This window comes from Vipera berus, assembly GCF_964194415.1.
Source record: "Vipera berus genome assembly, chromosome: 1".
NCBI classification, from domain to species: domain Eukaryota; kingdom Metazoa; phylum Chordata; class Lepidosauria; order Squamata; family Viperidae; genus Vipera; species Vipera berus.
This window is the reverse complement of record NC_138202.1, coordinates 305,400,487-305,415,622: the sequence shown is the minus strand read 5'-3', so window position 1 is coordinate 305,415,622 and position 15,136 is coordinate 305,400,487. Positions and strand designations below refer to the sequence as shown.

Below are 15,136 nucleotides of genomic sequence, written 5' to 3'. Positions count from 1 at the left end.
TGCTAGCAGTGGCCGCTCATGCCTTGTCATCTCATACACTGATTACTGCAGTCTACATAAAAATACACTTGAAGACCATTTGGAAACTGCAACCGAGACAAAATGTGGACCACAAATTAAAAAGGATGACACATAGTATTCAATATAACACCAGTACTACGAGAGCTGCCCTAGATGCTGTTTCTAGATGCAATTAAAAGTTGGTTATTATGTTTATCTTTAAAAGTGTGGGTTATTAGCTATTATTTTTAAAGTCCTTGAGGGGCTTGGCTAACAATGAGATCAATTGCTTCACTTAGAGCCAGAACAAATAAAACATTAAAACATCTACATCAGGGGTCCCTAACCCCCGGTCCATGGACCGGGCCACGTCATGCCAGTAACTGGGCCGCACAAACAAGGAAAGCCCCATCCACAGGATGCAGACAGCACACAAAATCACGCCCCCTCCGGTCCGTGGAAAAACCTCTCTCCACGTAACTGGTTCCTGGTGCCCAAAAGGTTGGGGACCTCTGGTCTACATCAATTATTTATTTATTTTATTTTATTTTATTTATTTAGATTTATATACTGCCCTTTCCCGAAGGACTCAGGGCAGTTTACAGGGTATTTAAAAGAAAATCAATACAAAAGTTAAAACAAATTAAAAAAGATTAAATGAAACCCTGAAAAAAAATATAAAAACCCAGTTAAAATTAAAAATTAAAAAATTCTCAGCCTGGGCCAGAGAGCTCGAAGAGCCAGGTCTTCAGGTCCCGGCGGAATGAACGGAGGTCAGGGGCAGTCCTAAGCTCCGCGGGCAGCTGGTTCCAAAGGGCAGGTGTGCCCACTGAGAAGGCCCTACCCCTGGGTGTTACCCGCCGGCAATCTTTAACCAGCGGCACCCTGAGGAGACCCTCCCTGTGGGAGCGCACTGGACGAAGGGAACTTGATGCTGGCAGCAGGTGTTCCCTCAAATATCCCAGACCCTCGCCATTTAGGGCTTTATAGGTCATCACCAGCACCTTGAATCTCACCCGAAGGGCAACCGGAAGCCAATGCAGCTCGCGGAGTAGAGGTGTTACATGGGAGTATCGGGAGACCCCCATCACGACTCGTGATGGACAGGTAGTCCTTGACTTATGACTGTTTGCCTAGCAACCATATGAAGTTACGATGGACCTCCCTGGTGGTACTTATGACCCAACTTCAAACTTCAAAGTTCTGACAGTTGTTCCCTCCTGTGGTCACATGACTGCACTTCAAGGGCTCGACAACAGAGCTGCATTTATGGCATCTGCAGTGTCCTATGGTCATATGAACACATTTTACTACTTTTTTGCTGAAAGCCGGCGTTTACTTTCGGGTTTTGAAAAACTGTGCTCATAGTAAACCATTAATTCATTTAATGACTACACACAGATATGATTAACAACCACAATGCATCACTTAATGACAACCACAAAAAAGGTCATAAAATTGGGTCAGTCACATGAGTGATCCAATTTGCAACTGTCCCAAGTTACATCCGTGATGAGCAGATTACATAATGGTCATTATTCAAGAACTACCAGTAATCAGTGGATAACCATAAGTTTATACAGTAGCCTTTCAGGAGAAATTTCAAATGTACCAACAAATAAGTTCTGCTGAATTGAATTTGCTTCAGTCCTATTGTATATGATTATTGTATTGTATTGTATTGTATTGTATTGTATTGTATTGTATTGTATTGTATTATTTACTGTAAAAGTGACAGTTTCAACTTTCTTGAAAAGTTAAAATGATCTTTTTCTTTTTCAGCAGAACAATCTTGCAATGGAATCTTAAAATATTTTCACCAATCAGCATGGGACTTACTCTAAATAACTGGAAGTGAAAGTGGAATATTAGATTTGGAATGTCATAATATCTCTCTAACCAAAGAAGTTTTATAAATGACTTTAGGGAAAAATATAAGATGATAGAATTCAAAAATATCATAAATTTCTGTCTGTAAAAAAACAAAAAAAACCCTTCTTAAGACCAAGTAATGAAAAGAAAACAAATGTTTACTTTATGTTAGTCAATGTAAGAATCTCAAGAAATTCTTTTTTAAATTAGGCCCAAAAAGGATATTTGATGTAGAACTTCACAAGGGACGGATGAAATGCCACAGCATTTTTACGTCTGTTAAGTATCCTTGTCTTTAAATAAAAATAAACACAAAGCAAACAGGGTAAAAACACTCTAATCTCTGAAGTGCCCTGTGGCATTTTCTGTCTGAAATTGCAAGTCCAAATTTGGGTGTGTTGAAACTATTAAAAGGAATTGCCCAGCAGCTATACAACCCATTCATGAATACAGACATATTATATAAGAATCCCAGAGCACTATGTATCATTCTTGTAATCTAACATGAAATAATAATTCAATTGATGTAAAAAAACAAAACATTATCAGGGTTAGGGGCTAGTCACAGCAGGTATGCTTACTGCCTATTATAGTTAAAAAAACAAATAAACCTATATAACATCTGTGAGTTAGAAGAGTTTCTACTTGTGTCATAGTTTTATTTTCCTCTAAAAGCAAATTAGCAAATGGATCAGACTTTACTACATAAAACGGTATTTTAGAAGATAATTCAGAAAATACTCCTCTCAGGGCCATATAATTGGATTTATTTATTTTTACAAATAATTTTGTTTATTTATTTAGTCTATGGCGGTGGTACAATTAACCAGGCAACTACATAGTTAGTACAAAGTAGTTATTTAGCTGCCGAAGAGTGCTAGTCAGTTTAGTTTGCACTCGCATGCTATCCAAGGTACACCACAGGGCTGAATTAGCTGCACATCTGAAAGACGAGTGACGTCCTGCAGTGTCATCTGGGGCCTTCTTTCACCATCAATGTCGCCTCATAATTAGGTATCGCATCTGGACAAGTTCAGCACCGGCAGTGGTCCCACCGTCTGCACAAAATGCCACCAGGTTTCCAAAGTGATACCTATTTATCTACTTACTTGTAGCATGCTTTTAAACTGCTAGATGGGCAGAAGCTGAGACAAGTGATGGGAGCTCACTCTGCCACGCAGTGCTAGGGCTTGAACCAACAGAGCAAAGACCATCTCCAGCATCTTTAAGTTACAGTGCCGTCGCACCTCTTATAATTTGGAAATTAGTTTTGATTTATATTGGGACATTCCTACCTTCTTAGGTTAGTGATATCACAGTTTTAACTGACCTTAAAAATGTCATAAGTCATAAAAAATAGTTTAGAGTTAAAAAATAATAATCAAAAATTGGGGGGGTAGGATTTAATCATTAAATGATTAAATTTTAATGTATAATAAGGACAAATCTAATTGCAAATTAGAATTTATTTTTCTCTTCTGTCTCAATTTACACTACTTTCCTACTCACCAAACCTACTGTGAAAAATCGCCCAAACCATTTAATGAAAGGATTTTGTCAGTTCACAAGGAGCTGCTGGAAAGCTTGCCTCCTCTCACTACTGATGAGACAGATTTCATCAATAGAAAAAAAACACTGGATATCAAATAATAAGCAGGCATATACATAGAATGAAGGTTACTGCTAAGCTTGTAAGCCGCCCTGAGTCTTCGGAGAAGGGCGGGATATAAATGGAATTTAAAAAAAAAATTGTACTATATTTTAATGACAGCAAGAAATGAAAAAATATCATTTTTGTAGAATGGACACATACATAAATACCAATCAGATTCCTTAGATACAGCTTTCTCATCAATAATTATTACATCAACCATTAAATACTACTGGCCAAACATACGTGATTCATATGACCACATCACCAAATTTATTTTGAATCTAGTATTAATGTAGAGGACTAATCTAAACACTAAAATCACTGTAAGGATCCAAACTATATTTAAATATTCACAATACTCTTCTGTTTGGACAGAAAGAATAAATTTAAATATTATTCTATAGAATTATTCTATAATAATATTTCTATAAACTTAGAAATACTTTAGAAGCAGACTAAAGTATTTACTCAGTCTACAGTGGATTTTAACTGTTAAAAACTATGAAGTTTAGAATTAATTCTTCATCCTATTGTACTTCTCAGTATTATTAAATACACTGAATAGGACATCTCTCTGGATTATCGGTAAAGAAAAGGAGTTCGTGGCAGTACTATGCAGTTATTCTGATTCTTCTTAAATGGGTAGTTCCAGTTGGAAAAAGAAGAGAAGTCAACTTGATGGACATTCATTTGAAAGATACTCCCTTCGTTCATTATTTACATGATACCATTGGAAAAGGTTATCCACTATATATGGATGCAGATATATACCTAACTATGTATCTCTACCTAGGGTGAAAGGGCTTAAAGTTTGTGCTAATTATAGGACTATTTCATTAATATATTAATATATTTCCCACTAGGGTTTATCAAACATTATCAGGCGCCAGACAATTTGCAGTTATTAATTGATACATTAGATATTGCTAAGGACAGAAAAAGCCTTGGATTTGGTTCAGATTAAATTCTTAAAGAAACTGATGATTAGATATGGCTTTCCACAGGGTTTTGTTCAGTGGGTTGAGATTTATTACTTGCAACTCTGCCCCATAGTTATCACAAATAAAATTATTTCAGACTCTCGAGTTACAATGTAACATGTCCCAAGACTACCTATGTTTCCCCTTGTTAATTTGTTCCTCGATCCTTTGTCCACTGTGATAAGTCAGTCTTTATTCATTAAGGATATTATATTATAGGATCTCCTCCTCTTTCAGTGGATGAAGAAGACATCTGCCTGAGCTACTCTTAAATGTTATTTCCTTGTTCTAAATTTTAAAAATGTTTTGTCCTCTTTTACCTAGGTTACAGTTCTGCATTATTTCTATCAAGTTAATTTTCTTTACTCTCTACAAATGATGAATAAGAAAGTTGAGCCTGGTCCAAAAGAGGCTTCATGTACCTTTAGTGGTATGCAGTTGTGAGCAACATTAGCTCAGGCCTAAATCACCATATGCCTGTACTGCAATGAGCTTTGATGGGACTATGTCTGAAGATAACTTGGAAACCAGAACTGGTACAGAACAGAGTATTTCTGTATATTCTATATTCTGTGTATGTTATTGCTGAATGAGATTTTCTCTAATGATCTAACGCTGCATAGCATCTGAACCTGAGTTAATTTGTTAATTAATTAAATTTATATGTTCAAATTCATGACCCTAACAATACAGGTAGTCCTTGCTTAATGACCAATTCTAGCACTAAGTGAAGAGATTGCTAAATGGGAAGGCGTATAAGGACAACTGGTCTTTCCTGCTGGGAAAGAGATAAGACTAATCAATTTCACACCTTTGGCTACTCTTTGCTTCCTAACTTTGCCGCTGTATTTTTGAACAGTCCCTGAGCGAATAGTTGTAAGTGAAGGACTGTTAACTGTTTGCTCTTGAATACAACAAGAACAATGAGGTTGCACCGGCAGCTGGAAAAGGTCAGGCGATTTCCATGGAAATCGCTTACTTTTTTCAACAACCCCCACCCCATAGCAGAGGATGAGTTGCCAGCATGATCACATTGCTTTTGATGTGTAGAAAAGCAAACAGCTTACTTTCTTGCAGTTCTTTCTCACAAATCAATCTGCTCTGCAAGTGGGCGAGTGGGGCAAGAAAAGAAAACCATAGGACAATGCATACTGACTGTGATAGCGATCACATGATTGAGGGATGCTGTGAAGGTAGTAAAGCTATTTTTTCAGCACTGTCATAACTTTGAACAGTTGCTGAACAAATGATTGGTAAGGTAGAAGTATTGGTAGTTAAAAAAAGAAAAGAAATGGCAACAATATAAATACATATAAATTGTAGTCAAGGTAAAAGCAAATTCATCAATAACAAATCAAAGCAATCATTGCATGGGATCTGCCATATCAGCCTAATCCCCAGACCTGATGACAGAACCAGGTCTTTTAAGGCCTAATGAAATGCCCAAGGACTGAGCTCACCTAATCTGGAGGAATGATATTCTAAAGAGTAGGTATCATGACAGAAAAGCTCTTGCCAATGGGTTTTTGGATGCAGTTCAAAGTGCTGATTTTAAACTGTAATGCCTGTATCATTTGGCTCCTAGGCATTTGTTTGCTTGACTGCCTTCTCTGATTGATATGTCCAATATATTGTTTTGGACTGTTAGGGGTTCAAAAGAGTTACGAGCAGGTTTTCCCTAGCGATCCCAGTTTCATAAAATAGCCTGCCTCTCAAAGCTAGACTAGTATCCATTCTGGTAATCTTCCAAAAACTGGTAAAAACATTTTCAGAGAATGTTTTGAGTGTGACGCTGGTACCATCAGGGATTATCAGCATTATAGTATTTGAGTTATATTTTAATGTTTTATTGAAGTTATGTGCTAGATTTCTCTGATGTTTCTAGTGAGATATAAACTTTTGAAACATGTATTTGCCACTCAGGGCTGTTTTAATTCCTAGAACGTAATGCTGCTTCTATTCAGATATAAATATACTTTATTTTAGTATAAATGAAGTGAAAATAGTATTGTTTCTGTAGAGTAGGTGATAAAACCAAAAGGTATTGCAACAATGTAATGTAATACAATGACATAAACAGTTGAAAAATAGGTCTATTAGCAATAGCAGTAGATGAAGTTAATAAAAACATTGACACACAAAATGGCAGCCATGGGCATGGCCAGATAAAAGACATGCATTTCAACAGAAAGCCTCTTCCTTCTCCTAGATGCTGTACTATTTTATTTTTTTCTGAGTAGAAGACAACAGAGAAACAAATCACTGGGTTTATTTATTTAATTTCTAGGGCTACCCATCTCAGCCAGGTGATTCTGGGTGGCTAACAATTCTTTGAGCTGTAGCCACCCATCTTACCATTCTTGGAAATAAAGATGCTGCTGGAGACAAATTCCAATGAAAAAATATATGAGCATATTGATGTTCACCAAACATCATGCATATGTTTGTATATGCTTGCATGTGTGCATGTTTGTGTATGTATGCATGCACACATATACACAACACTGAGCTGTAATAGAAAATAATAGAAATAAACATTTTGCAGTTTGTATCTACAATTTGACAGAATATAGTTAAACTATTATTAAATTAATGAAAAGTTATTGGCAACATTGTACAAAGAACACCTTTACAAGTAATCCTCGATTTATGACCATTCATTTAACAACAGTTCAAAGTTACAGCAGCACTAAATAAAGAGACTTATGGCCCATCCTTGAAGTTATGACCTTCACACTACCCCTGTAATGGTGGCAGCACCCTGCGGTCACAACCTTCCCAGACAACTTCTGACAAGCAAAGTCAATGGGGAAGCTGGAAGGGAGAGTTGTAAATCACAGTCATATTATATCTCACTCACTGAGTGATTCGAGATGTCTCACTTAACTATTGCTCTGTTTAATAATTTTTTGTTCCTAACTGGGGTTCTAAATCAAGGAATACCTGCACTGTAAAGTATTAAAGAGTGGTGATGGTGCAGTGATTCAAATCCTTCCAAGGTTGGTAAAACGAGGACCCAGATTGTTGGGGACAATATACTGACTCTGTAAACCACTTGGAGGGAGTTTTAAAGCACTATGAAACGGTATATAAGTCCAAGTGCTATTCCTATTAGAGAGTTATAAATTAAGGTGCTTGCTTCAGTTATCTATTTTCTGGATTAAGAAAGATGTGAACAACTATACATGGCAAGGCCAAATAAAACTTTTTGTACCTTACAGATAAGCAGAAGCTGGAAACATATCTGTCAGGATTACTTTAATTTGATTTCACATTAAGCAAAAGGCAGGATTCAATGCCCCCTTTCAGTTTTGTGACTTTATATGGATAACATACCATTCACCAATTGTACAATTCATACAATTCAGCATAAAATATCTTAAATAAGATATCTTAAATAAAACTTCAGGCTCCAAGTAAATTCAAGATAAGAAAATTTTCTAGTCATTTCAATACATTAAAAGCACACACATATTGCTTCTGATAATGTTTGGTTACAATGTTCACATCCCTTGTATCTCTTCCAAGGACCATGAAGTAAAACCCTTAGCTAAAGCTGAATGGGCTTTTCATGTCTTTTTCATTTATTCTGCTTTAACAAACTATATTGCTTCGCTTCCTCTTTCTCCTTCTCATACCTCCTTTTAATTCCTTCTCATTACTGAAACAGTCCATAAGATTTAGATTACTTTTCACTAGACCAATGAGATTTCAAAGCCCACATTGCTGATCTGCTCTAAACTCTCTTCCACTCGAAATTAAACTATGCCATAAAAAGAGAAAATGATTCCCAGATTCCCACTGATTCCTAGAAGACAAACCCAGATTAAAAATTTAAAATCTAGATGAGCACAGATCCACAGCGATACATTACTATAAAGTCTTTCAAAACTAGTCACCTTGCAGCTAAAATAATTTTCAGAATGGGTAATTGTGTGTATGTACAGATTAAGACTTTCACAATGGTAGGCAATCGATACTTTCGAGGCCTTTTGTAATATATAACTAAGTCTGATAAAATTAATCAAAGTTATGGAGCTGATAGAAATTGCTACTTCCAGTGCAATCCTATGTACATTCTTTTGGAAATAAATCCCAGAGAAATATGCAAAGGATTATGGCCTGAGGATCTGAAAAAGTTTCATCACGGAACAGCATGAGTTTTCTTGAAATCAAAATTCAATTACGAAACTAGCAAGTAGCGCAATAGAGGTGATTCAGAATATACAGAAGTAAATACAAAACACCACTTTTCAAATCTTTAAAGCTGTAATATCTTTTTCCAGCTTGCTGGCTTTTTCAAAAGCTGCTCCCAGCTGTCTCTGTAGGCATGTGCGCACACAGTCGCAGAGACTATCAGTCAGACACCCAGGACTCAGGAAGACCTTCCAACACTAAACAGAATTTAGCAAACCCTATGAAGACAAATCCAAAATAAATCTGTAGGTGTGTTGCAGACTAGGCCAAAAACACTGGAAAAATAATATGTTGAAGCTAGTACAGTAATATTCCTAATTGCATGTTTGCTCTGCTAGTTGTTATTCTTACTTAAAATTGTAACTTTAAGCTGACAATCTAAAGTTCACATACGGGATACTCCCATGCTTTCCATCAATTACAATTTAATGCTAAATATTTACAGTATAAAGTAAGCCAGATCTTTATTAAATCGCATTTATGAATGAGCAAAAATTTAATTAATATGTGCATTAAATGGACTAAAGTAAATGAATGGAATCTCAGATTAGTTATGTGATAAATATTTATAACTACGGTAACCATATAAAAATTGTATATCATCCTCCAATTCTGAGGAAACTATGTGTGTAATCATATGAAATACATCCTGAAAATAATCTCTTTGTACATTATATTTAAATTTAATTTTTGTTTGTTTTGATAAGGTCATCTATTACCAGTTTAATTCCAATTAAATTCATAATTTTATTACATTTAAGAAATGGACATAAAATGTAATTTCCAGATAATAGAAGCTACTAAATCAAAAGCTACTAAATCTTTACAAAAGGCTGAAGTAAAAAATATTCAGAATTAGATGAGTAATTGAGCAGCGTTACTGAATTGCCAGTGAAATAACAATGGCATAATGATGAAGATAAAGTATCATTTTCTTACATTCTAGTCTATACAATTCAAAATAATCATTAATAATCTTGGTTACTGTATTATACATACTTCATAAAATGACTGAAGTGATTTAAATATAGTATAATACATAAATGCTAAGTGGTAGGATTATTTAATACATTTGGAACAACTCACTTTGACGTGAATGTGACTAACTAATGCAATAAGATTAGGAATACAACCTTTAAACTTTTCTAACTACAGTATAGTTTTCAATCTAAATCAAGATATCCTCTGATACCTTATCTTCCATTTTAAAAAGTGTTCTGCATTTAGAATTAACATACTTTTAACATCTCTGCTGTAGTCTTTCATTTTATCTTCTACATCCTGTCCTATATTTCCTTATCCAGTCACCAGTGACAAGATACAAATAAAGGAAAACAGTATCTTCAAATCTTTCCAGGCTCCATTTATTACAAGAAAGCACCTATTTTTCCCACCCTTTTAGTCTAAATAATAGTGAAGCACAAACTAATCCTGTATAAATGGAATATATTAAGTAACTATTGTGCAGAAGTTCAACACCAAAATTGTTATATATTTTCAAGGTTGTTCATCAGAAGGTCAGGCAAATTACAAAAACTGAACTTTTGTCACCTATAGTTTCACGTCAAAAACAGTAAGCATTTTTGAATGTGTTATTTTCCATAAAAATATCTACATATAAAGTAAATATATATCGAAAGTAGATTTGTATAAAAATAATTACATTGGTTAAAAAATAAACTGTCAGTTCTGCTTCCCCTTGAACTCTGCCATAATAAATACTCACAAATCTGAAATAATGGACAATTGTATCTGTGAAACTTTATAATTTTCAATGACCAAGTTATGCTGAATGCAAGTCCCGAAAGAATTCAAAACTACATAGGAAATTTATACGGCTATGCTTAACATTTCAAAAGTAAATTCTAACATTTGCATTAATCCTAACATTTATTTTAATTCATCAATTGATAACAATTTGTTTAAAGATCTCTCCACAGTGAATTGATTTAGTACGTATTATGAATCGTAAACTCAAAGGGGAACATACCACAAAGTTAATTCTAAATTAAATCTAAAGATATCATTACCTAAATATGTTGTCCAAAATACTGCTTTATATGAACATCTCTATGCACTTCGCAGATATATTACTACAGCATTTACCGAAGTTTTACATTCTTACTACTAAATGCATCATATCATTTATCATTATTGTATTTTATGATCATGATTTATCACTTGTTGCTTATATGTACAGAGAGTTTATGCACCAGAAACAAATTCCTTCTGTGCCCAATCACACTTGGCCAATAAAGGATTCTATTCTATTCTATAAATCAGCGTTTCCCAACCTTAGGAACTTGAAGATGCGTGGACTTCAACTCCCAGAATTCCCCAGCCAGGTTGGAAAACGCTGCTATAAATGAAGGTGCTGCTGCAGACAGCAAGAAAGGGCCATTTCATAGATTTTTGTGGCCACTCCAGTTGTGTTTGGTACTCTCTGTCAACTAAGACTCAGCAACAGTCATAGGCTACTTCAGAGGGAAAGATGGAAAACAGAACTACTTCCCTCTGCTTTATTGAGACCATCTTATCAGACACCACCTGTCCAAAATGTTTCTGTTCAAGACTGTCATGAAAATATTATAATGCCCAAATAAGTATCTAAGTTTCCTTCTTTTTCCCCCCTTGTTCTTGCTTATATGCAAGTTACCTTGGAGGCTTTGTGGCAGAAATGTTGTAAGAGTGAACAAAAGTTATGCCAAGCCTATATTATCTTATTCACTGTTTTTTCACCATGTATGAATGGATCTACAATGCATGTCTGGCAACAAAAAACATGGAAAAAGAAAATAATTTAGCAACTGCAGAAAAACTTGAATTACTATGTTAATAATAACATACGTTACTAGCCCTTTATTTTTCAGCAGTATTCACCCTAAGTGCCTGTTTAGTGCAATAATTTTGAAAAAAAATGTTTTGGTGTTTTCCACATGCTTTGGCACTTGGAAAAGTATGTACAAGCATTTTAAATAAAACAATAAAAGTTCTTTCATTATACTGGAACAACACATTTACTTCTCAATGTATAACAGATTGCAGTCAACATATGTGGTTATTACCATATTAATGTTGATGTAACTGATATCAAGTTCAATGTCTTGAGTATAATTATACCCTTCTGTACAGTGTCAATGTATATATGCATGCTTATGTGTGGACATGTATGGAGTGGGCAGTATATTAAAAATAATTAATATAAATGAAAATGCATACAATAAGCTTTAATGGCAACTATGCTGCAATTTTATCAACCAAAAAAATGTTCTTAAAGATTACAAAAAAGTTTAGGGATAATGTCTAAGCAACTGTTAGGTTGTCATCCTAAAACACACTACACTATATTACACTATACTACACACTAGAACGATCTAGAGAACTTAGTGATATTGAGTAAACCTGTTTAAAAGTGCACCAATAATTCTTTAGCTTCTCTGAGTATTTTTAAATTAAATATGCATGAGAATTCAGTCTGCTTTACTTCTTTTGATTGTAAAGTATAATCATAATTGCTTTCTTTCAGATATTTCCATATGATCTTAGAAAACCACTTTATGTTCTCTAATTTCAAATAGCTTGTTTTAAAAATCCTATATCATAAAAACCTTTTTGCATCATTTCAAATATATACAGTACATTTTTAATGCTTGGAGGTCACAAAATAACTATTCTCATGTAACTTCAACCTGTACTCTTAACTATTATACACTAAGGAGGAAATAAATAACCACCCTTGTCATCATGCCAATATTATCTAACTACCAATTGTTTGACATTTCAGTCTTCTAAAAGCCTGTTTTATTACTGTATGGATGGTGAGAAAAAACAAACTTAGGTTATTTGTTTTCTATCACAGCCAAATCAACAGTAGTTCAGAACATATCTAATTTCTACCTTCATTATTTTTACATAATATACATATAACAGTGATTTCATTATTTGCCCCCCCCACATACACACATCTCAACTCAAACAGTATTTTCCATCATCTTTCTATATTAGGCCTTCAAAAGTCATGTTTACACAGGCTGACAGGACCAAGACCAGTTAAAACTTCTTACTCCTTGAAATCAGAGATTCCCAATATAAAATTGTGGTTACCGACGGATTTAAAAACTATAAAAATAGATGCATACCTAATGTCTTAATAACAGCAGTACCAATTAATATAAATCATTAGCATAGGTTGATTAAATGTAAGTCACACCAAAACATAAACAAATTGTGGAGTAATGTGTAATTGTTAAGTGTATATGGTCAAACTTACCCCATTCTAGAAATTCCAGAATATTCTTCTCTCTTCTCAAGGGTGAATTATTACATTCATCATAAAGGCAGATGAGTATATCCAACAAGGATTCCACACTAAAGCATTGCCCATTGGTCTGAGTTGGCCCATCCAAAATAAACTGTTCCAACTGTCTCAAGCGCACTTCTCCAGACATGGCTGCTTCAGTTCTTAACAGACTTTCCTTCTTTATTATTCTGTGCTATCTTTGACAAATTTAGCACATTAGAATATATTACAGTTTATAAAAAGAATTTTGAAAAGTCAGTGCTTTAAAGATGGTGCTGAACGTATAATCCATCTCAGAACTGCCATTCTGAGAATTGTAACTTGGTCAGTCTGTCCACACATACATCTACAATATATACAGAGTATTACAGAAAAATAATTATCCTAAAATCTCTTTTAATAACATTTAAAAGAGAAAATATATACTTTATACATTTAAATAATAATTAAAATTTAATCCCAAGACTGAATCCACTCTTCTATCATCCATATAGATTTTTAAAGGTCTTCTCCTTCATTCGAAATTCAGAGCATGAAACCCAATCCCGAAATGAATCCTTCTGCATCATTTAAGTGTAAAGTCCCCATTCCATTTGCAATAACAATTCACTTTCAAGGAAAGAGCAGCAGGAAGAAAGCTATTTGAAAGTGGGAGGGCAAAAAATAAAAAGCACAGGATTCTGAAGATCTAGTGCCGGAGAATATCCACCACCTCCACCACCTTCTTCTCCACCTTCTCCACCACCTCCACCTCCACCTCCACCACCTCTTAGAAAATGCATTAGTGGCAACTCTTCAGAAAGTGGGGAGCGGGAAGAAGGGAGGAAGAAAAGTCCTTGGAAACAGAATCCTTCCTTAGGGCAATCGGTGCCACTCTTCCATTAAGGCTCTTCACCATTCCAAAAAATAATGTATAGTCTGTATTTCCTTAACCTCCCTCCCCAATATCCTGGGGAGGGGGAGCATGTGGGGGGGGAGTCACACCCCTCTTTAAATATCGGGGAAAGTAATAAATGTCCTCTCTTAAATACTGTATTAGCACATCCAGTCAAGGGAAGGGTAGGCTGGGCTGGTAATAATCCTAGCAAATCCTCTCCATATCGCTGCACGTCCTCTAGCTCCTTGTTTCTCTTGACAGGGCGACAGGATCTTGCTTTTTTCAATCCACATACATCTCCCACTCCGCTTGCGCGCTTCCCCCAAAAGATGCTGTGCTGCTGCTGTTTTCTAGTGCAAGAGATGGAAAGATGCTGCCCGTCTTTCGGTCCACCATACTTAGGGCATCTTCGAGTAGCGAACAGTGATAGACTGTACTCCCCCCCACTCTTTCCTCCGTTTCCTCTTCCTCGTCGTGGTCGTTTTCCTCCTCTTCTTTCACAGTCCGCCTTCACTGACACCACACAGCCTCATGCACAAGCTCCGGCTGCTACTGAATTCTCCGGATCCAACATGGCGGCCTCTTCACCCTCCCTCCTAAAGCTCTGAGCGAGCGAAGCTGCAGAGAGGCAAACGAGGCTGCAAGCTGGTTGGGAATGAGAGGGAGGGAGCGGAGAGCACTGGAGAGATGCTTATACGGCAGCGAGGAATGCAGGGATACAGGCGGACCTGAGGGGAGGGAACAGAAGCCGCACGGAAACGCCCTGCGGGCTACTGCAGGACCAGGTTGCTAAGCTGCGTTTGGGGCTCCTCTGGCTGCGTCAAAGGCTCTCGCCCAACCCGCGAGAACGTACCTGTGCTCCGCAACCCCATCTCGCCTTTGGGACTTTGAAAACTCTGTGGCTACTTGGCATTTGATCCAGCCGACCGCTTAAAAGCGCTTCTCCCACAATTTCTGACAGTCGCGGTTTGTCCTCCCCCCCGCTTCCCCGTCTTTTCTGCATTTTTAAAGGGAAAGTATTTGATGACGGGAAACTGGGGAAAAAACGCCCATTTTTGTCTGTGGAGATTCTCAGTCATCCAGGTCATGGGTTGTCCCAAAGATGCTTTTTCAAAAGGCAATTGGACTTTCTTGTTTTTCTTTTGAAGACGTTTCGCTTCTCATCCAAGAAGCTTCTTCAGCTCTGACTGGAATATTAAATAATAAACGGAATATAAATCTTTCAATCCCCCACCATCCAGTCAGAGCTAAGGAAG

General features: G+C 36.1%; 1 protein-coding gene across 4 annotated transcripts in view; it reads right to left on the bottom strand.

The window, feature by feature from the left end:
• The window catches only part of CDC42BPA (CDC42 binding protein kinase alpha), a 153,821-nt gene extending 139,281 nt beyond the window's left edge, over positions 1-14,540 (bottom strand). For all 4 annotated transcript variants that reach the window (XM_081335744.1, XM_081335741.1, XM_081335743.1 and 1 more), the window contains exon 1: positions 12,974-14,540. In XM_081335744.1, the coding sequence (XP_081191870.1) occupies positions 12,974-13,151 (178 nt within the window). In that variant the 5' untranslated portion in view covers positions 13,152-14,540. The remainder of the gene's footprint in view (positions 1-12,973) is intronic.
• Between the last annotated feature and the right edge of the window lie 596 nt (positions 14,541-15,136).